At 31.3% G+C, this 22,919-nt stretch overlaps 2 protein-coding genes and 1 long non-coding RNA gene across 11 annotated transcripts; all 3 read right to left on the bottom strand.

The window, feature by feature from the left end:
* Nucleotides 1–1,476: 1,476 nt before the first annotated feature.
* LOC114183413 (2-dehydro-3-deoxyphosphooctonate aldolase) lies at nucleotides 1,477–8,775 on the bottom strand. Of its 2 annotated transcripts, XM_028070426.2 has the most exons (15): nucleotides 8,681–8,775; nucleotides 8,486–8,537; nucleotides 8,273–8,370; nucleotides 7,479–7,575; nucleotides 6,749–6,814; nucleotides 6,121–6,180; nucleotides 5,942–6,016; nucleotides 5,735–5,819; nucleotides 5,213–5,271; nucleotides 4,360–4,404; nucleotides 3,529–3,627; nucleotides 3,300–3,347; nucleotides 3,117–3,164; nucleotides 2,227–2,285; nucleotides 1,477–1,740 (listed from the first exon to the last, which is right to left on the bottom strand). In XM_028070426.2, exons 2-14 carry the CDS (start codon nucleotides 8,519–8,521, stop codon nucleotides 2,229–2,231), a joined length of 873 nt encoding a protein of 290 aa, XP_027926227.1. In that variant the 5' UTR covers nucleotides 8,522–8,537; nucleotides 8,681–8,775; the 3' UTR covers nucleotides 1,477–1,740; nucleotides 2,227–2,228. The 2 variants fall into 2 exon arrangements, with proteins under 2 accessions (XP_027926227.1, XP_027926226.1); XM_028070425.2 differs by having other exon boundaries at nucleotides 8,486–8,722.
* An 871-nt stretch (nucleotides 8,776–9,646) lies between these two features.
* LOC114183415 (uncharacterized) lies at nucleotides 9,647–11,432 on the bottom strand. Its single transcript, XR_003604361.1, has 3 exons — nucleotides 11,346–11,432; nucleotides 11,157–11,231; nucleotides 9,647–9,910 (listed from the first exon to the last, which is right to left on the bottom strand). It is a non-coding gene; the product is annotated as an uncharacterized LOC114183415 (long non-coding RNA).
* Nucleotides 11,433–12,349: 917 nt separating this feature from the next.
* Nucleotides 12,350–17,192, bottom strand: LOC114185541 (cysteine protease ATG4). 8 transcript variants are annotated; one of them, XM_028073331.2, is made up of 10 exons: nucleotides 16,950–17,192; nucleotides 15,891–16,072; nucleotides 15,540–15,791; nucleotides 15,366–15,451; nucleotides 15,188–15,238; nucleotides 14,649–15,028; nucleotides 14,179–14,317; nucleotides 13,254–13,312; nucleotides 13,088–13,158; nucleotides 12,350–13,001 (listed from the first exon to the last, which is right to left on the bottom strand). In XM_028073331.2, exons 2-10 carry the CDS (start codon nucleotides 16,006–16,008, stop codon nucleotides 12,784–12,786), a joined length of 1,374 nt encoding a protein of 457 aa, XP_027929132.1. In that variant the 5' UTR covers nucleotides 16,009–16,072; nucleotides 16,950–17,192; the 3' UTR covers nucleotides 12,350–12,783. The 8 variants fall into 8 exon arrangements, with proteins under 8 accessions (XP_027929132.1, XP_085530258.1, XP_027929131.1 ...); XM_085674132.1 differs by having other exon boundaries at nucleotides 15,540–15,794; nucleotides 15,891–16,069; nucleotides 16,950–17,121; XM_028073330.2 differs by having other exon boundaries at nucleotides 15,891–16,069; nucleotides 16,950–17,121.
* Nucleotides 17,193–22,919: the final 5,727 nt, after the last annotated feature.

The raw sequence follows: 22,919 nt of genomic DNA, 5'->3' as shown, positions 1-22,919 counted from the left end.
TTGGAGTTAAAAAAGAAAGTTAAAGTAAAGTAAAAGTTATTATAAAATTTAAAAAATAAAAAATTGTATTTTAAAATATTAATATATTAAAATAAATTAGTTTACAAATTATTAAAATTTAAGTTAATTAATTTTATTTCATCTGTTATTTAATTTTTTTATTTTAATAATTTATCTTATTAATGTAATTATTAATAAAAAATTAACTACATAATCAATTATAATTTTATTCCACTATAACTCATTTTAGAGTAAATCTTTTCAGTTTTCAGCAAGTTTGGAGACAACATTATTTAGTTTTGTTTCTTTATTATACCTCGGCATTTTTTCTTTACTTCTTTCTAAACAGTATAATAATCATATTTTTCCCATCTTCAGAAACATATACTTCACGATGAATTTGAAGAAGGAAAGCAGATGAATTTGAATAGAAGGAAGATAAAGTTTGTGTTGTACTTTTAGTGAAAATATGTAAATTTGAAAATAAAAATGATGTAAATTTATGAGTTATTTGACTGATATAATAAATAGTTTTGTTTTGAATAAATTAAAATATAATATAATATATATTATATTAGTCTTATAGTAAAAACTAATATACTATTATACATATATGTTATTATTATTATTATATATATATATATATTATTATTATTATACACACAATAACACACATTAATCTATTTTCCATTTTACACGACATCCTTTAATACAAGTTCAAGAATTGATAAACAATCGCTCAATCCTCAAGTATGCATACCATCTAATGTGAAAAATTTTCAAATTAATAATTTTATAACTTAATTTTTTTAAATAATCACATAAAATCATTTGATTTTATATTTTATTATATATATATATATATATATATAATATAATATGAATAAAACAAAATAAAAAATTTATTTTGTAACATATCTTTTATATTTATCATACATTTTATATCTTTTATATTTTTATAATCTCTGCAAGATCTCAACCCTTATAATATTTTATATTTTATATTGTAATTATATAATTCTTAATTTTTTATAAATTCATATTAAATATTTAAGATCAAAATACAGACTTAAACGAATATTTACTGTAATAAAATTGATTATTCCCGCTCACACACACATGAACATAGATATGGGTGATGGACACTCACAAAGCCACCAGATAAGACGAAGATCCTCGCTTGTTATTTTAAGATATTGTCAATTGAATTTAATATGTACTGAGTGGAAAACATTTACCGAGTCACTCGTTAAAAAAAAAGCACATTAAATATAACATTTAAAATATTTACTATTGAAATATTTAAGCTTATCATACTTGCATAGACTATTTACTCATCATCAGTTCTGTAATTTCTCCTAAAAAGTTAAGAATATACTAAAGCCACTAGGCTAACATTTTGTACACTAGAGCCAATTTACTTTGAGATATTTTATAGTAATGGCTGGAAAGCGTTAAATAAAGTAATTGGAGAAATGGCAGAAAATAAATTCATTTCCTGATAATAAACTTAGTTAATAAACAGTGTTCAATTAATTGTCTCAACTTTAACAACTGATATGATTAAGGCTACACATGATATTTGAGCAACATTAGTTGGTGGTGTTACCACTTCAGAGTAACAAGCATAGATTATCAAATAATATTTTTGAGATCAACTAGATCTCCTTGTATTCAACCTTGAGAGATCTTAAAAGATCAAAACTCAGAATCATATTCAGCATGACCGAAAACCATCACCTGCAAACAAAGTCTGGATTAGAAGATGTGTATGCATTTATACTTTAAAATAGGTAAAGCACTTCTGATTTAACTCAAATCACAACAGGATAATTAGTTCTGAATTCATATTAATGTGTTGCAATCCTGGTCGGGTTTTGCATTAGAAGTTTCTGGTTATTTAAAATCTCATTTCCATGTTTCCGTAAGTTTGATAACAATCTAGCAATTGGTCAGTGTTTAATTAAGTGCAAGGATAACTTATACAACTGATTGACTTTAAAGTTCGATTTTGGTTTTATCTTTATCAATGGATATTTCATGTAGTACATAAAATTTTTAGACCCTGTGAAAATGGCTTTAAGAACATGCTTTCACAATAAGATGTGAAATCACATGCTTGCAGGATATAATTTTAGTCAAAAATCAACAAAGAAAAAGGAACCTTAACTGGCTGGAGAAAAAAAAACATAAATGAATATATGATGAAAGAAAAGCATTTCTTACCATTATTCACGAAATGGCGTGAGGTCAATTTTGAACTGTTTCTTCCCTTTGCTTACCTTCTACAAGATATCAAACTGGTGTTAGTGGAATTCAGGTTCAAAACTACAAAGCAGCTTATTGACTCCACCAACTGAAAAATAGTTTGACATTGTTCCACCACCTCTCCTTACGTACCAACACAGGGTACAAAGGGTTGAGTGTTACAAGATAAAAATTTTCCTTATAATGTACTCCTTTTTTTCATATATATGAAATATACATCAACTGAACTAGGAACTCTGATTTTTCATCACATCCAAATTCAAGAGATTAAAGCCTTTCCGAGAGGAAGTTGAATTTGCCAGTAAGTAGTATATCTCTTTAAAAAATTGAACTCAAAGGAGTTTATTTTGAAACATATTCTAATATGGAATAAAGACCAATCCCATGAGTCCATTAAATTTTTATACCGATAGAAAACAGAGAAGCTCAATCCTTTTAATTATGTGTAACAATCTTCTGATCTCCAAGACTAACTTAGGATTCACTGAAGAGAGTAACAAATTCAGCTTGTTGAAATCTAACTTAATCAAAAGTAGATTCATTATCAACCCTTCGTTTTCTTATTGGTCAATCACTGTTGATCTCATAACTAGAACCCTAACCTTCTTGACGTACCAATCTCATCAACCAACCTCCCAATCACAGAACAGAATAGTATGAGTTGGAAATTTATACTAAAAGAGTATTTACTATCATCTTTGTCGGTAAGATGTTTAATAACAAACAAGATTTCATATATTTACAATAAGATATTTCCTAGGCCATAGGGATATAAAGACTCTTCCCAATTGCCTATTTAGAGGTTATATCATGCGACTTAGAATCATAAATTTCAAGTAACAACTTACAGCAATAGCTACAAGCTCCTCAAGTAGCTCCTTCAAATGGCGCAAAGGCTGTCACATAAGATAATATTGAACATAGTTAAGTGCCCTAGTTGAAAAAAAAAATACAGGGACCATCCAAAGGAAAGGAAATATTGAGGAAATTATGTGTATTAATCTGAATAACTGCGGTAAGCAACAACTCACCCACTGTGTTGGTCCATCAACAGGAGCATTCAGTGGATCATCATGCACCTGAAAGCCCAAGAAAGCTTTTAGAAGCTCAGCAATAGACAAAACTAAACAGATAAAGATACTCTTTGAATGGAAGATCTTGGAATTGCAAGCCATAATTATATAGCTGAAATTTTACTCTAAAATACCTTCTTTTATAAAGTACTACTAAATTGTAATTGGCATAGGCTATTCTCTATACCTCCATGAAGATCCCATCCACTCCAACGGCAACTGCGGTCCTTGCAATGCAAGGTATTAGTTCTCGAAGACCTCCACTTGCAACACCTCCCCCATCCAACTATACATGAAAACAGAATCTTAATCCAACCAAACTGGTGTAAGACTTGGAAAGGTCATTTCAGAATGTCAATGAAATCCTTGAACTATAGAAGTGAATATACTTAAACATATTAATGCAGCATAGCATAGAAGTTTATACAACAAACCCACAGAGAGTGAAAATCTCATCGGTCAAAGATTCTAAATGATTCTCAGTTCCTCATAAATCAGCAAAGCATAGAAGCAATGCATGCGCTTTTGACAATGTAAATCTGAAAACTGTGATCTGTAACTCTCCCAGCGAAATTAATTGAGTGACATTTGGCCTATGCTATATTCACGTACCAACATACCAAACGCAAATATATAAAAGAGACGGTTGAAATTGAGATAATTGATGTGAAAGAGAAAGGGAGGAAAAAACTTGTCAATGGCTGATAGAAGATTAATGTGCTGTGTTGGAAAATACAAACTGCAAAGAACCAACTTGTATGATTTTACTCTTAATCTCGGTCATGTTCTAGTGTAGCAAACTTAAATAAGCTTATAGCCCAAAAAGACTGCTAATATAATAAGACTTGGAAAATAAAATAACAATTCAAATATTCTAACAGATACTGTCAACACGAATACTACAGCAGTGTTTATTCCACTATTTTATGTTGCAAGCTAAAATAGTATCACATGAAATAGACTGTTCAAAACGAAGTTAATATCAAACAAATATGGGAGTCAACAATAGTAAGCATACCTTCTTTCCAGCAGGCTGTTGTAGCGAATGTGTTATATCAGCTACCTAAGGCAAGCACCAATATCAAATATTTGGGTTTTCCAAAAACTAAACAGCATCAGAGATAGGTGCAAGAAACTTCACCATGAGGAAATTTAAATTGATACAAAAGACTGGGTAAAAGAATAGTTCTACATGATAAGGGAATATAGTAAAGAACTAAATTAAGTATCACTCTTATAGATACTAAAAATAAATGCATGCACTCTGGTTTTCTTATTTTTAATTTCATCAATTGAGTAAATAACTAATATATTAATTTGAGATTGCAAAAAAATGAAATTTTAATACACCTCTTTGACTAAAAGATCAATAAAAAATGAATTAGATCCTCTAAACCACACAAGAATCAATTCTTTGAATTTTATATTCAAAATAAAACACTCTAATTCTAGCTTTTTAGGGATATTTACTAAAGACTATTAATGAAAGTCATCTACATATTAAAACCTGGGTAATGTATCCGGCCGAAGAAAAAAATATTTTCAGGAACTATGGAATCAACCTTATCCTAAGTCAGTACGAGTTGCAGAGAAAGGAGAGATAGGAGCATGAGAGAAAATGTCCATAGGGTAAGCAATTGAAGCAACATCGTCCACATCAAAAGTTGTGTATCAGGTTGATTGTGTTCACAGGGATTTGTCATTCAATCAACTAAAATATTTTCATCAAATAAATGATTGGGACTATGCCATCAAGAAAAGCTGCTGGAAGAAACTGCCCTTCTCCACTTTAACCTTTCATTTAATAAGAAAGGATATAAATATTCAAATATTTTATCCTAAAACATACTATAAAAGAAAGGTCTACTTACAATGGGACAATTGGCTTCTCTCATCCACTCCAAGTTACGTGGATCAACAATCAAATCATCTGCATGAAAAGGGAAAAGATTTTAATCAATTCTGGGTTTTGTAAAGAAAAATGCAAAAGGCAACTGATTTCAATGATTGCTTTTCTAAGGCAATATTATACATCATATACACATTAAAAGTTTTGATTAAAAATGAGAGGCCAAGAAGGCAGATAACAGATTAGGAAAACAAAATTGAGATTGCAATGTTAAATTAGACAAGTGAAAAGAACACAAGACTACTATGAAAATACAACAGGTGGGCATACAGCAATAACTATCATCACTTGATAGGATTTTCTTAGTGAAATCACATCTTGCAGTACAACAAAATGCTCTAGAAATGAAGCATTAGAGAATGAAAAGAAAAACAATTAATTTTCTCCACTTAAAAGCAATTACTCATCAATTATTCTGGTTCTTGCAAGATTCACAAAATTCAGAAACATACAGAAAACCTCTACATAGTAGCTATTTACTCACTGTATCCAAACATTGTTCCTCTCTCACAAACCATCACATTAGGATTTCCAGCTAACCGAACTTTTTCAGCTGAATTTGCCATGACCTATAGACATGAAAACAACGAAACAATAATGGTAAAAGTCAGTAGACACTAATTCCCAGGCTTAAGTTAAGTCATTGCTAACTATTGAAATTGTAACTCATAAAGTTGGATAGTATACTAACAGAAGGAGCACAGAACTGGCCCTTCTTAATGTTGATAATTTTCCCAGTTTTGGCTGCTGCAACTAGAAGATCGGTCTGTCATTAGAAGCAAAACGAATGAAACAAGTAAAGGTGACACATCAACTAAATTTAATTGCCCATTATAATGGATAATGAAATTGAATGCAATATCTATTTACTTGGCGACACAGGAATGCGGGAATCTGAATGATATCTGCAACTCTGCCAACTGCTTCACACTGGCAAAAAAGATATATGTGTCCAAGGTAGATTACGAGTCAGAATCTAACATAAGAAAATACCACGCACCATTCACAATTATAAACTGGAAGTATAAATTTGATCATTCAATATGATAATATTACAAATTTTTAATAATAAAGGCGCTAACCATTTTAATTTTCAAATTTAGATGGGTACAACAAATTGTTAAGGAAAATATCAGCGTTAATAAGAGAGCCAAACTCGGATGTATAAGATATGGTTTCATACTAATGGAAGATCTGAGCAAAATGTTTTTCAAGTTACTGTTTCTACGTAAATTGATTACACCAGGGAAAATAACATATAAGAATTTAAACAAGGTATCAACTATTTCATGATGCACATTGCATTTATCGAAGCAATTAAGAAAACTTTTTTCCATTTTCCTATTTCAGCACTAATAAACATATAATGATATCCTTTTGAAACAACATATAATTCAAATCATACTAGCCTATGCTAAATAATGTCAGTACTATATATGATCCTCAACCCCTGCAAGAAGGCCATGAAACATGAATTCAATAAAACTAAATACTTTACCTGGATGGTCTCATGCACATCCGTCACTATAGGGATGTCATAAGCTATTTTAACCTTCTCGAGTATCTGAGAATAAAACAGAAAAATAAGAAAAGGAAAACGTTCAACTAGGATAAAATAGCATTATCCAGCACAAATACGATGATTTAGGTAACGCAACTTACATTTTAAACAAAATACACAAAATGTCTATTACTGTACCAGTGCCAGTGTCAACGGCTATATAGGTCATAAATAATTCCTTCCTAAGTAAGACTTCTGTATAATTCCCACATACTACAAAGATGACTCCTAATTTGACTAGTACCACCAGTATAGTATCTCATTGTTTTGGCACTGCAAGGTGACATCACTGCTAATTCAGAACCTTGAATGTCCTTACAAGGAAACTAGAAAGATGAGATTTTTCAAGGCCCTGCAATAAAGTGTACAGAAGCTACCTCCAACTCTGACAATATTTAACTCCAGAATCTCGAGGATAGGTGGAACCAGAAAAAACATAAAGGACCGTGTTAAAAATTATTGGCAAGATATATGGCCAAAGTACCCTCACTATGATTTGGAAACTAAACACCTCTGGCTACAAGCTATCTTTTGGGGTTATTTTAAAGTCATGAAAAATTTACACAGATCTAATATAGTCTCAAGTTATTGGACAATTACAACACCTAGAATCCTCAAGAAACCAACCACAAGGATATTATCATAACAAAACAGCAGAAATATGAACCTTTAATCCCTCAACCATCCCCGGGCCACGAAATGATTTTGATGATGTTCGGTTAGCTTTGTCAAAGCTTGACTTGAAAACCAAAGGTATTCCAACCCTGAAAGACACGTATATATTCTTGTTAGCCATCAACAATTAACATCACATCTACTAATCATTTTTATTCACGATTTTTACTTGGACAATTATGTGTAAGTTGCTGCACCATCAGGAAACCATGTGATTGTCATGTTACAGTTTTTCAATTAGTTCTTACCATATTCATACCCATACTTTAACAGTCAATCACACTTATAACCTTCGTTTAATTCCCTCCAATAATCCTTCCTCTTTTATCTTACACGAACCCCTCTAATTGTTTGAAATATACTACATCAACATCCTCGATACCCAAAAAACATATTATAGTGTGTATCCCTATAAGGGGATAGCTGTAAACATTAAAAAAACACGAGATCATGCGCAAACTAAATAAATCTTATCCATTGTTACTCTAATTTGCTTTTTACTTTAAATATTAACAAGGAGAAAGTATTTAACTTCATACTGAAGACAAAACAAAAGTTGGCTTCAAACCGATGAGTATTACTCCAGTATTCATCTTTTTCTCATGAAAAGGAAACATCTAAGATGAGTTGCAAAAAATCTACTTTATTCTAAAATCAACACCTGATAAGTGTTTGATAATTCATAGTGCTAAGTAGCAATGTCCTAAGGCATTTCCATCAAATGGCATTTATTTTCCCAGAGACAAAAAAAAATAACATTAATCATAAATAAAGATAGCTACATACTCAGTTGCAATGCTCTTGACGTGCTTAGCCATCCGCAGAATGTGATCCTCTGATTCAATCACATTAGGTCCCGCTAGCAGGAAGAACGGGTCTGCACCCTGATGAAATTCCAAGAAACACAAACCATAAAAAAAATCAGAAAAAAAAGGTTGTACCAATGACCCAGAAAAATTCAAAGTCCAGAGACTCATAATCAGCGAGAAAAAGACGAACCTTGAGGTGACTAAACAGCAATGACGACGGATCCATCTTGCAGAAAATGAAGCTGCAAAGAAGGAAAGTAAGAAAAGATGCAGTAATTCAGCACGACAATGTTTGAGAAGTAACGAAAGTTTGTAGGACTTTTCAAACGCGTGAAAAAATGAGAGTGAAAGAGTGAGACAGATCTGAAGAGAGAAACCACGTAACTTGTTTTTCTTCTCTTCAGTGATAATGGTACAACGAATCACTCCTAAATATTACTATCGAGTTTCAGTTATTATGTGAGTAATGTTTCGTCGATCATCACAATTTTGGGACAATATTTACATTCACTTCAATTTTAGGAAATATTATATAAAAATTATATAAGAAATATAAGTATAAAACTAAGAGTAAGGTCTCTTAGATGTTTTTATATTAATTTTTATTAATTTTTTTTGTTAATTGAGTGTAAAGACTTTTACATTTTTTAATCAATTCTTTTCATTTAATTGTTGTATTAATTAAATTAATATATTTGTCTTCATTTAAAATTGTTAGATTTTTTTACTAATATAAAATAATCTTACGCCTTAGTAATCAAATAATAAAAATTATTTATCATTTTATTTAATTAAAATATCATATTATTTTATATTAATCATAAAATCTTACAGTTTTTTAACATAAAAAATACAAGTAAACAAGGTGACAAGTAGGATACCAACCGGATTACTAAACGAAGAAAAAATAAATAATAAAAAATTAATTGAAGGATATACAAATTTTAAGTAATTAATATTTTAAAAGATTTAATAGAAACTCAGTTAAAAATATTTCAAATTTATAATAGAGTTAAAACTTAAATTAAGGCATTAGAGTAAAACAATCTTGGTTAAGATTTTAGTCTTTAAAATTTAACATTATTTATTCTAAAATTAATAATAATAATAATAATAATAATATTATTATTATTATTTATTATTATTATTATTATTGTGTGTGAGAGTATAAGTGTTAATATAATGTACCAATATTTCACGCAAAAAATCAGAGAAATATTGAAAAAAAGGGTGATTACATAAGAGTATGTTACACTCACAGATGCATGATTATATTATGTACCAGTGAAATCTCATTTAAATAGAATAATTCAACTAAATTAAAACATCACATCATTATAAAAAAAGCAGAGTTATCAGATGAACATCATAATCAAACAATGTACTTTTACAATCATCCATAAAGGTACTAGAATGTACTAGGGCATATCTAACATAATGCCAGGGACTTAACATAGAAATTGACAGTAAAAGAGTTTGCAAAAGGAGTTGTCACTAAGACAACTATTACAAAAAGGCCCCATGACCGTGAAACTGCTCCTAAGAACCACCAAGAACAGGATACTCTAAGCTGCACCGTTGCTACCACCAGACCCACCTTGAACGTTTCTCTCATCTGCTCCCACCAAGAGGTGATCATCGCAAAAGAAAAAGAAAGACAAGCACAAACACGAAATCAAAAGGGTAAGCTAGTGAAAGACGAATTTAACCTATTATAGCACACATATATTTAAAACAGTTCTCAAGCATGCAGCAAAGTAGGCACCAATTCATGTTAGAGCAACCAAGCAAGACACTATGACTCAATTATCCGGATAAATATATTAAAATCAGATTCACTAGATGCTTGCACTTGTGGTGGCCTCTACTGCTCTGCAGAGCCATTGCCAATGGGTTTCACCCTACCACACACAAGGTTAGCCTTTAAACGTTTAAGGTCATTATCTTGCCAGAGACTAGGGCCTCCCGCTACTCTCACCACTTGGATCAGTTTGCTCTACATGAGATTCACTGACCCTTTAGAGTTTCGGTATGCAATTGTTACTTAAATTCTTATATTAATATATACACTACACACCACCATGAGATCTCCCCACGAGACTCATGGAATTACGCCTATCTCACAACCAAAATCACATTTCTCATACCATAACCACCACTTTCATTTCAAACATCAACTTCCCATGCCAACACCACCAATTAACAGTTTCATGCAATAATCACTTCTAGCATACCAACTCCAGTTCACATAACACATACAACTCATGCAATTCCACATGAATCATGTATGTTCGAGATAAGTATCCACGCACAACGTAAACAGAAACATAAAGCCTGAACCTGCGCTGTCCTCTCTTGGGCTAGAAGCCCTCGCCTAAGCGACAATAGCTGTCTCGCTTCAGCTAGGCATTCTCGCCTAGGCGAGGCCTGTAACAGTGGCACTCTGCGAGCCCTCGCTTGGGCGAGATCACCACTCGCCCAAAACTAAAATCCCTCGCCTGAACGAGGATGCGAGCAGAGCACACTGGCTTTCCTCGAGTGCTCGCTTGGGCGAGCCATTCTCGCCTTAGCGAGGTAATGCGTCGCTCAAAACAAGAGTTGGTCGCCTGAGCGAGATGCTCGAGCAGCACCAGGGCGAGCTTCTGCTATTCTTGCCTAGGCGAGACGAGCTCGCTTGGGCGAGAATACCAACTCTCTCCCACTGTTTCACGCATGCAGCATCCAACACAGCCAAGTACAATCCATATAGTTCACTCAAAATAGATATAAGCATTTTTAAATCACTTTATGCATACAACAGAAGCAGAAACAGACCACATACTTCAAGACACAAAAAAAAGAAGAGACCTAGCTTCCCTTACCTTGCTTAGACGCTAACAAAACGCAACAAACCCACAACTAAGGAGTACCACGGTTCCAAGGGCTAGAACAATGAGCTGAAACATAGAACCAAGATAAACCAGGGTGTGAGATTAAACCCTAACCAGACCAACACACTTAAACGGTGTAAAGAGGAGGAAACAGACCCAAGACTCTGAGGTTCAACTTACTCGGAGGTGGAATGGGTAGAGCTAGCTTGGAGACGAAAGAATATTGTTCCCTAGCATAGCACCTTGCTGGAGATATGAGAAGTAGAAGAAGGGACTGTTTCTAAAAAAGAGACAAGTGGAATAGTGAGTAGTTGGAAGGGGTATTGGGGTCCCTTACTGGGCTGGCCTTGGGCCTACTAAAAAGCCAGGCCCAACAAATTATAAGCTGGAAAAAGGGGCTCACAAGTATACTATTCAAACAATTTTAATTCAATAATTTATTTTGAAAACTCGGTAATAAATTAAAAATCTTTTCACTTGAATTATGTTTAGAAAAATTATATTATACCCTTTTATACATTAAGAGTGACATGATATATCTCTTTTAAAATATAAACACATTTGAATCATTTTACTATCATCTTATTCTTGTCCTTATTTCTTCTGTGTATCTTTGAAGACTATAATCATTTCTAATTTGCTATGCTCAAACTGAATCCACCATTCCATTCCATTTAATAGCAGTTTAATTAGCTAGCTTGTGCTAGATAGATTTGAGTCATTCGAATATAATAAAGAGGTACATATTTGATTCTACTTTATCAGCACATGATGCATTGCTTTACAACAAATGCTGACAGCATATATTCGCTTATGCAGATTTTCTGCAAGTGGCAAAAACATTTCAAAGGAAAACTTTAACTCAGTTTGGAACTTTGATTTTTCCTCATCAAATTATTCAGATATTTTTGTCATTGTTAAGTTCATTGGAGAGGCTCTGGGTTACTATAATTTAACCATTAGATTCGGTTGAAAGTCAAACTATGTAACCAAGGTGATAGACAGCATTATTGGCATGTCCATAAGGTGTGATTATAAAGATGTTGAATATGTGTTAAACGTAAATGCATCAAATTTCTTCTATCACATTTGATTTCTTAATACATGTGATGCTTAAATGTCTAACCAAACACACATACTCATCATTCACATGACTGGCTAATGCAACATCACTGCAGAACAGCTAGCAGAAAACTTGAACCATAGTTTATATCAAGGGACTCAAGTGATTAGTTTATACTGTCTTCTAAAGAAAACATTCCATCTCAGCATGAACCACTTTCTACCATTTATTTGTAGCCCCACAGTACTATCCACTACATTTTTTGTAGCCAATAAAGGGGTAAAGGCAACAAATATGATCAAACTAGCTGCTGTAATGTACAACAAATTCTGGTTAGCTATATAAACAAATGAGCAAATAACGATTTAAGGCAAAGAATCATAATGAGTTTAAATTACTTTCTACAGGACTATTAAACAATGTTTGAAGAGTGGGAGCCTCATGCCAGGGGGATCAACCCCACATGCAGTGGCAATTAGGCCCGTGAGAATCAAGCAACAATTTTTTGATGCGGTGCTTTGAATCTATGTCATAGTCTCTGTCTGGCAATGGCATTTATAAGAGTTGCCAATCATCCTCATTGGTTCCTGCATCGTTATCGTCGTGGTCGGTGCCGAGGAAAGCATCCTCTTCGAATCCGGTGTTGTCACCTGAGACATCATTACCAGAGACTTGCTTTGAGAAACTCCGGGACTGAGCTACAGTGAACAATGGTGCACCGTTTGATTCTTCTGCAAGCTTGGAAGCTTGGGAGCAGAAATCATCAAAATCATCTGCCAACCACCATTGATGATGAGAAAGCTTACATATTAGCCATAGTTATTGAACTCAAGAAATTAAGCCAAAGTAAGCAGCAAACCTTTGTCTCGGCAGTAAAATCCAATAGCCAAGGATGGATCAATTGAATCTAGGGGTATGTGCCTCATAACACTGATAAGAGTTTTGAAAAACTTAGACAATCCAGAATGAACGAATTATAGGTAACAGAATCAAATAAAATCAATAAATGCTCATATAAAGCCTACTTGCAATGGTACGATGAAGTACTATTAGGCTCCTGAGTATCCCCACTGATATTAACTACCTGAAAACCATTTCAGACATACTTAGTGAACTATTAATGCTTCACCAACACAATAACAACCTAAACACTGTATGATTGAAGTCGTGCTTAAATAGTAAAAAAAAAAGGATTTCATTCCCTCCCAACAACTAGGTTATCATGGATCCAACTGTTTGAATACTTTCTTTCCTTTTAGTGATTACCGGTTCTTTCTTGTTATTTTGTTTAGAACTCAAGATTGGCAAAGAGATCCGTATTTCCTCTAAATACCAAAAACCATGCAAGCTCTGCCAATCTCCAAATATGTGTATAACTACAACTGAGTTCTACTAGCCTTTTCCTATATCATAGTCAACAATTTGTAACAAAAGTTCAAGAGCCCTTGTTGGCTACCCATTTACAAATTCAAGATCACAATATGGCACAATAACTAACAAATTATGCATGATTTTATTCCTGCAAAACATTTAGGAAGATCATTGAAAAGTTATATATATATAGTTATATATATATATATATATATATATATAATGTGTGTGTATTTGCATACATAAAGATAATTCTATTATATAGTCAAAAGCCAAACTATGATATGTGGTAGTCATCACTGAGAATAGAGTGCCAACAAAAATTAAAAAAATATCTATAAATACTAGCAAGTTAGAAAATTTTTTTAGTGGAAAAGAAAGCATTTATTATATCAATACACAAAAACATGTAATATAGCCTTTTTTCAGTAATTGACAGCAGATTTGAAATCAAGATGGAGCAAAGCGTGCCAGTAAATTATACATTCAATAAGTTAATCCATATTTGAGAAATATGATACAAATTTCACAATCTCAAAAGTATATAAGGTGCAAAAAGCATAATTTATACTTTCTTACCGTCTGAACATCATGTGGATCAAGGTAGAATGCCTTTTCACTCTGAACACCAATAATGTATGTTGAAGCACCTGGTTTGCCACCCATGATGCCAAGGCTTTGGGGAAATTTAAAAGTCGAGTGCAATAACGGAATATACCTGACAATAGCTCATACATGCAACTATCAGTGGTTGCACTACAGTAAACATTGAAATTTTAAAAACTTCATCTGCCAAACATATAACATATAGGTAAATTTACCTATGCTTATGAGACTACATGCAAACACCTAATACACCTATTTATTATCCCTATTGGACACTAAATCTTTAGAGAGACGGACAATAATCATCTGGGTTACATCAGTATGCACAAAATGGATTAAGTTTAAGCCAACAACGGCTTTTGCAGGCCTAGAATGAATAATTACATGAGTCTACCTGAGTGATCACTTCAATAGTAACAATGAACCTTGAAAATGTAACACACCTTGGATTGACTTTATCTAGTCCAAGAACCAAAGGAACCAACAAAAGAAGAGGTGTCCAAGCAGCTTGGCCCCTTGAAAACTCAGAACAGTGTTTGAAGGCATCTTCAATGCAGACAACCGGTGCTCCGCCGCGTTCCCCATCCTCGTCTCCAGAAACAACATAAATAGCCATTGGAAGTGGTGGTTCTCCAAGGTCATTTTTCTCCCTATGGCTACGGGCAAGAACTTCCCAAGTGCGACACATGGCATATGGTCCCACCCATGATCCAACAGCAAGGCCATAACCCTTACCAGCTTGAAGAAGATTGTGGATAGAAAAGGCAGAAGCCTCTGAATCACCAAAAAGTTGCAAGATTTTTAAATATTCTTTATCCACTGGCTGCAAATTAATGAAATAGAAAAAATACAACAATGAGTCAACCCAAGTGCAATATATCTCAAGGCAAAACAAGACATGCAAAAAGATAAACAAAAGAAGGGTAGAGGAGAAAACACAGTCCAATTACTGAAACAACATATTGCATATCAATCACCTGACCTTATCAACAGATTTTCTCCACGATCTACCTAATTTATGAAAAAGTAATGCCTGCACACCACAAGAAAGCCACATTAGTTGCCTCACTTTGAACGACAACAGAAACATGATGAAAGAAGACAGCGATTATATAACAATTCTATTGTCAAAAGCAATCATTAAATAGTAGACATAATACCTGAGCAACAAGCATCTGACTGCTCCGAAGCATACAGCCCCAATTAACATCACTAGTATACTTTGAATCTTCAATAGCATCAAAGCCTATAGAGTATGCATATTAAACTTTGTTAGTCTAATATCTATTATCTTAATATATTCCAGAAAAAAAAGTAGTAAATATTCATCAGACCTTTCCGGTAGGTAACTAGAATTTTTGAGGAAAAGTCTTGTTCAAATGATGCCAATCCATTATTAGTATCTACACCTCCACTTGATTCTTGCTGTGAAATTTTATGACAGACACCTAGAAGCCATATATCACCATCAGAACTTGAAATGTCAGTCCTGCTTGACCCTAGTACACGCTCATGAAATCTCCTCATTGAACCACTGGTTACAACTTTCCTCACAGCAGCTGCCCACCCACTACTTCGAGAATGAACTGCTTTCTTTTCAGAAGCCGATGATTCACTAAATGATTCAACCACTGAAAAACCAGATGTAAAGATGCTTGACCATAAGGAAGCCTTGGGAAACTTACTGTCACTAGACCCTGCTTTTAAATAAGCAGGCACCTGAGTAGAATCTACAGTCTCTGTTGAGCTTTTAGAAGTGCATTTCGAAGCAACAATCCTTTCACATAAACCCTTCAATACCATTATGAAGCTGAAGAAAGGACGAGGATTGGCTCATAGAAGCAAACCAAGTTTGTGCCAATATCTGCTAGAAGAAAGGTAAATAATAAAATAAAGAAGCTTTCCAAAATACATACCCATTACTATGCCCTAATAAAAGTTGAAAGAAACACCAAATAACATAAAAAGGAAAAAAAAAAAAAGTTTTTTCTTAAGCAAAGACATTCCATAGCCAGCCAAGAAAGACATGATAATCTGCATTTCAGAATTCTACAATTTCACAAAGGGATGATTGAGGAACGACCCATACAGGTTGGGTCAAATAGTTAAAGAGATGGAAACAAAGCTTTATTTCCATCAGGAGAAAGAAAATGTATTCCTGTCATGAATAGAGAAAGAAAGCCAGAAAGAATCAAAGCAAGGAATCAAGAAAGAAAACAGAACAATAAGAATAATAACCTATGGTAACCTCTACCAAGCACCACAAATATATATCCACAACTTCTTCAATCCCCTAATCAAAACAATATCAAGAAGAAAATTTGATGTAAAGTTAATGCCCCAAATCTACATAATCATCTTAAATACAAGAGAAAAAGCATTACACAAACAATAAATCGATGCCAAGAATCAATGATATCATTACACATGCTGAAATTCCCCCAGAGCTTTACATGTATTGAAAAATTCATACGAAACTACGCATCAGCCACGTAAATTCGAAGGAGAAAAATGTATAAAGCCAAGCCAACAACACGAAACAAAACCCAGAATGGAATTTTGTTGAGAGACCCAATTTGAATGGGTTTCAGGGCATTCAATCAAAGGCTCAGGGAAGAAACTAAAGCAGTTGTACCAAGAAAAAAGAAAAACAAATTGTGGGATAAAAAGATTATTTTTTTTAATGCCCAATGGGAATTTAAAGATAATAAAGTAAGAAAAAACAGAGGGAAAAGGTAACTTACAATTTTAAGGTTGTTGGTGAGAGACGACGGCGAGATGATAAAAAGCGGTGGCAGAATTCCAATCCTAAACTCTCAGCTATGCGACTTGGTTCGGACTCTACTTCCTCTCTCTTCTCTCTCAAGGTCTTAGGTATTTTCTTCTTCTTTTTTCAGAATTTTAAGGTATGTTCCCAACAATGTTATTAAAATAACTCAAGTCTCAAACTATAGCAAACAACATTTACAAAACTAAATTGAGTTTATTTTTACCTTTTTGCTAAACGATTTTTCTAATTATAATTTATAATCCTAGTTGATATAAGTTTATCTTTCACAAAAAAACAACACTGTTTAAAGTTGGATTTAGGTCTTATTTAATGAAAATTGTTTTTTTTTTTACTTCTGCATCATTTAATTAGTAACCAATAGGAATATATGGTGAAGATTCTTTTGGAGGATAAGTAATTCTTCTTTAAGGAGAACACAATAATTTTTTCTTAATGTCATAATAACTTGTGTGATATTAAAATGTAAAAGATGGTTCTGTAAATGAATGCGTGCAAGCTTTTATCTTTATCCTTAACTTTTTCTGAAAGAAGAAAAAAACCTACTTCATAGGACAAATGTTTTTTTTGATAATTAAAACTCAAAATTTATAACAATAAATGGCTTATCACGCACAACTTGTAACAGAATAATTTATACAGACGTTTTTATACAGAGAATAAGGGAAATTATAATACTTTGAAAAAGATTTAGATTTTTTAAATATTGAATAAAATTTTGTTGTAAATAAGTATTTGAATATTTATAAAAATCATTTTAAAAAAGAATATCGAAGTAAATCAATCTAACTACTTTTACTCCTTATAGAGAATAATATATATTGTTTACAAAATTTGCGAAATTTTTATTATCATTTTAAATTTAAACTCAAAATAACGGATTAGAATTAGTTAATAAAATTTACAAATTATATTTTAATTATAGTCAAAATTAAATGTTGTCGATAAACACAATAAAGAATGTTAATGGAAAGTTTAATAAGTACCTATTTACTTATTAATAAGATTGAAGAAATAACAAAATTTTAGTCTTTATAATTTGGAATTGTTAAGGGTCTGTCCCAAAATTAGTTAATAATTGATTAACTTCTTAACTGATATTGGTTTAAAAATGTTTAACTGAACTGATAAATTAATTTATCAAAACAATAAGTTAATAAAATTAATTAAAAAACTAAATATAAAACAACATAAAAATGAATAATATATAAATAATTTTTTAATTTTCTAAAAAATGCATTATTATGTAGTAATCAAAGTTAATTAAATTATTATTCAAAAAATAATATTTTTATTTATTGTTAAAAAGGTCTGCATGTGTTTTTTTATTTCAATAAATCAACCAAACCTTAATTTGTTATGTTAATTTTTTTTAATTTGAATTCATAAAAATATTAAAATATATATGATAATAGTGAACAAAATCAAATAAATTATTAATAGTTTATAATCAAAACTTTAAAAAATTACTTTAAATATATTAGCAAATATTTTTGTATTAATTAAATTAATTTACAGAAGTAAACAATCTAAGTATACTTGTTATATAAAAATAAACTGTTCTAATTTATTTAAAAAGTAAGCATTTATTTATATGCTAATTTATCATTAGCAACTTCCATAAAACTGAAAATAATTTATGAAGAAGAAAAAAACACCTAAAACATATGTTATCAAATCATTTGTCTAGTTGTTCTCATAGTTTTACCTATATATTAAACGATAATAAAGTTGTGAACTTTCAACTAATGTAAATTATATGTTTGTTGTTATCACCTAAGATACCATACTATCATGGGTACTCTTCACTAACACAAAAAATTCATTAACGTCTCCTCTTTAAAATAAGTACAAAGGAATACCAATGTAAAAAAAATATCGGTAGTATTTTTGTAAATAAATAGAAAATTTCAACGTCTATCATTGGTATCCTCAATGTCAAATTATATCGGTCCAAGTAGTCCTCGATGTCATTTTGAAAAGCACATCAGACCCCATCTTCCCCGACGTCAAACAACGTCGACCCTAGTCTCGCTCGACGTCAATTAACGGTGACGCCTCCATCCCCCGACATTAATTTCTTTTCTAAAACTAGCGCAAACACAAATCTTCTTTGCGCCGACAACGACGAGGATGTGCTCTGCATGTGAGTTTGTTTCGTTTTCCACCACCGAAAGTTGTTGGGTTTTGATTTGTGGATTGACTTAGGAAATTTGAATCGAATAATTTTCGTTTTCGTGCCCATTTTACACTTCGTCCCCATTTGGTAGTGTTCTTCTACCCCATTTGGCAGTGCAACACCAGATGTCAAATTTTGCTGTATTTTGGCTCTAAAGGGCGCAAAATTTATCGTCTCTACCATCATTCTCTGACATTATCAGATGTCGGACTAACACACCATCGACGTTAAGTGACATCTGACATTGTCTCAGACGTTAATTTTGACGTTACCCTATATGATGTCGGGATTTGGACAGACGTCAAATGCTCAAAATATCGAACATCAAAAGACTTTTTTGTGTTAGTGCCTACGTCACCACTAAGTGTCATGTAGTTTCCAATTCTACGTCACATATTTAGGGTATATATAGCAACACATATACATGTATATAAACAATCCATAAAAGATCTACGATTAAAAAAAAGGATATGTCGTTTGTACATCTCATCATTAATCATATATCTTTTCATAGCATTTATATAATTAATCTCATTTTATATATCATAACATCACCACATGTATGATAAAACGCACTTTTAAAATACAAAAAACATTACAGTGCTCGCGGATATCCGCAGATAAAATTCGCGGCGGATAGTTAGTACCCGTGGGTACCCACGAGTAACTGGTATTTATTATCCGCGGGTAGCGGGTAACAGGTATTTTAATATCCGCTTATAAACGGGTCGGGTGCAGATATCATACTATCCATACTCGCGGGTACGCGTTACCCGTAATAAAATTAAAATTAAAATTTAATTTATATATTATTAAGTTAAATTTAATTAAAATTAAAATTAACAATATATTTTATTATGACAAATTTAATTATAATTAAAATTTAATTTAATTTAATTTAATTTATACTTTATTTTTATATTTTTATATTAAATAATTTATAGAATATATATTTTTTAAATATTTACGATTATCGAGTATCCACATTTATCTGCGGATTTTAAAAATATCTGCGAGTATTTTTTAAATGGATACCCGACAGGTAAACGGACAGGTAACGGATGAATTTTTTTTTTACGGGTCAGGTTGCGAGTAAGCACTATCCATACCCGACTCGACCGTTGTCATCCTTAAATATAACTTTACACATTGTGGCTTAAGTGATATCTTTAACATAAAGAATGTAGTGTCTATTTTGTTTGTGTAAAATACAACCTTGTAAACATATCTCTCCTAAGGTTCTCCTCATTTCAATGACCACTTTATTGCTTGAGCAATCATAATTTGATCGCTATGCTCGATCAATACAATCTTGATGGAGGAAAACCAATAAGTTCTAAAAACACCTCCTGAGCCTTTTGGAGGCTTCAGCTTAATCAAACATTTTAAGCCGTCAAACACATGTCATGCAATGCTAAATGTCCATAACTATGTGTCCACTATCTTAACACATGTCATCCAAGCTTTCTCATAACTTAGTTCTTCCAAATGATTTCCCTTTTCATTTCAAATGGCTTCCGCCAGTTTCCCATTTTTCTCCTTCCTTCTCTTGCCATCTTCCATCAACTGTGAAGCTTCTTGTTTGTTGTCCTTCATTAATTAGTTGATGTGCTTCAATGGCTGAAGAGAATAGGGATTCAAACTCATTCCATGGTGAATTGCTTTTATGGTTGAATCCTTCATGTTGTTGTAACATAGTATACATTATTTGTTATAAATTGATAATCTAATTTCAATACTTAATAAAAATATTTTGCTTAATACCAATTTTAGTTTCTAAAAGCTTTTATTTAATACTAGTGTAAACACAGGCGCTATCGCGCCTGCGTGTACGCATTTTTCGAATTATATTTATAATTGATGATATTGTAATGTTATTAAGTTAATGAACAAAATAAAAGTATATTTATAAAAATTAAAGTGAAATGTATGGAGAAAATATGAAAAAAATAATTGTTGATGAATAGTATGAGAAAAAAGAAAAAAGAGATAAATAAATAGTTTTATAAAAACTTGTAAAATTAACCGTTAATTTTTAAAAATTTAATAAATAATTAAATTGTAAAGGGTAAAATTGGAATTATGAAATGTGGACACAAAAGAGGGAATCCCCTTTATATATAGTTATAGATACAATAGAAATATTAATTGATTTAAATAAACTTAATTAACTAAAATCGAGACCATTTAATTAATTTAGATCTTAAAATTAATTATATCTTATCCTATCCAAATCGATTAAATCTGGAAAATTTAGATTTTCTGCTTGATTTTAAAATAAGATTAGTAATTTATAAAACTAACAAAGTTAAATTATATAAAGGATATTTTTTTATCAAATTATTATATATAAAATTTTATTGTAAACTTATAACTTTTACAATTTTAACAATTATGTAGTTTATTAAGTTAAATACAATATAAAAAAAATATTTATCTTTTCGAATGGTTTCACTATTTTTTTATCATCTCTTCAGACTTATGTGTGGAAAACTATTTCAGTGGATCAAAATACATTTTTTTCTCCATTTATTTACATTTTTTATTATCCAAATGTGACTTCCAATTTCCTCTTCTTTTTATTATACCAATCATATCACGGATTGTTAGTAATAGAACTATATAAGTTTTTATTTTATTTTTGATAAATAATATAATATTGTTTTGTCTCAAAACAAAATTTATATATTTGTATATAGTTAAACACAATTTATCCCAAGTGCCCTATACAAATGGTTTTTAATTAAATTGATTTAGTTTGAATTATAATTTAAAAAGTAAATTAATTGAAACTATTAAAAATGAATTAATTAAAGTTTTATTTTATTTTTTCAATTTGGATATAAACAATCTAAATATGCCAACTTATCATATTATAACCACAAATGTGATTATATACTATTATAACCGAAATTGTGATTCGTGATGTTGTGTAAAACTTTTGTCTGTCACCGATATCGTTTTCAAAATAATTATATTCTATGCATAATGAAAGCATTGGTATGAATGAATGTATAAAACATAGTAGTTATGAACATTTTTTTTTTGAAAAAGAAACTTAATTCATTATTTACGAAAATTAATCCTTTCCGAGAGATTTTCCGTCCATAGTGAATGGTATTATTGATTTCTAAACTAAATAAGGTATTTTAATTTGTGAAAATAAATTTTATTTTATAGTTATTAGTATAATATATAAGTATTACAGTTATTTCTTGTATGATTTCTGGAGTAAAATGGATTTATATTCTTATAATTGAAAATAAAAATAAAATAAAAGACATGTTTAAACGGAAAATCCTCAAAATGTATTTATTTTCAGTTTCAATTTCATGTGCCTTAAATTTAAATCTATAGACTTCCATAACTATTTTCAAAATTTAACTCACACTAATGGGACTATAATAATTAAATAACATATATAACTTAATATGTGGATCATATAATATAAATATTGTTCTTATAATTCAAATTTATCATAAATATTTAAATATATTTAGAATTAATTATAAAATAAAAATTCAGTAAAACAATTAAAACTCAATTTATTTTGTCAATCACCGGATATACCATAATAGGTACCGGAAATCAAGGAGGCGAGTTTCGTAAATTCCCAAGTAATGATTGCACTTGGCGTATTGATTCCTTGACGGTCGTTATTGATTCTGTGACGGTAACGGTGACGGCGCGGCGGCTGTCAAATCTCTTTTTTCGCGTGTTTGTTTTCTCTCCCCGGAATCTTTTTGT

This window comes from Vigna unguiculata, chromosome 5 (assembly GCF_037176805.1).
Source record: "Vigna unguiculata cultivar grain cowpea cultivar isolate G323 ecotype 2 chromosome 5, ASM3717680v1, whole genome shotgun sequence".
Classification (NCBI taxonomy): Eukaryota; Viridiplantae; Streptophyta; class Magnoliopsida; order Fabales; family Fabaceae; genus Vigna; species Vigna unguiculata.
The sequence above is the reverse complement of the archived record's forward strand: the minus strand, read 5'-3'. Positions and strand labels throughout refer to the sequence as shown.

Coding starts and splice junctions, on each gene's coding strand:
- LOC114183413 (XM_028070426.2), bottom strand. CDS start 8,521: ATGGATCCGTCGTCATTGCTGTTTAGTCACCTCAAG. Junction 6,017..6,120: donor CCGCATTCCTGTGTCGCCAA/GTAAATAGATAT, acceptor TTCTAATGACAG/ACCGATCTTCTAGTTGCAGC. Junction 5,820..5,941: donor GCCAGTTCTGTGCTCCTTCT/GTTAGTATACTA, acceptor TCATGTCTATAG/GTCATGGCAAATTCAGCTGA.
- LOC114185541 (XM_028073329.2), bottom strand. CDS start 16,008: ATGGTATTGAAGGGTTTATGTGAAAGGATTGTTGCTTCGAAATGCACT. Junction 15,452..15,539: donor TCTAGTTACCTACCGGAAAG/GTCTGATGAATA, acceptor CATACTCTATAG/GCTTTGATGCTATTGAAGAT. Junction 15,239..15,365: donor GTCAGATGCTTGTTGCTCAG/GTATTATGTCTA, acceptor TGTGGTGTGCAG/GCATTACTTTTTCATAAATT.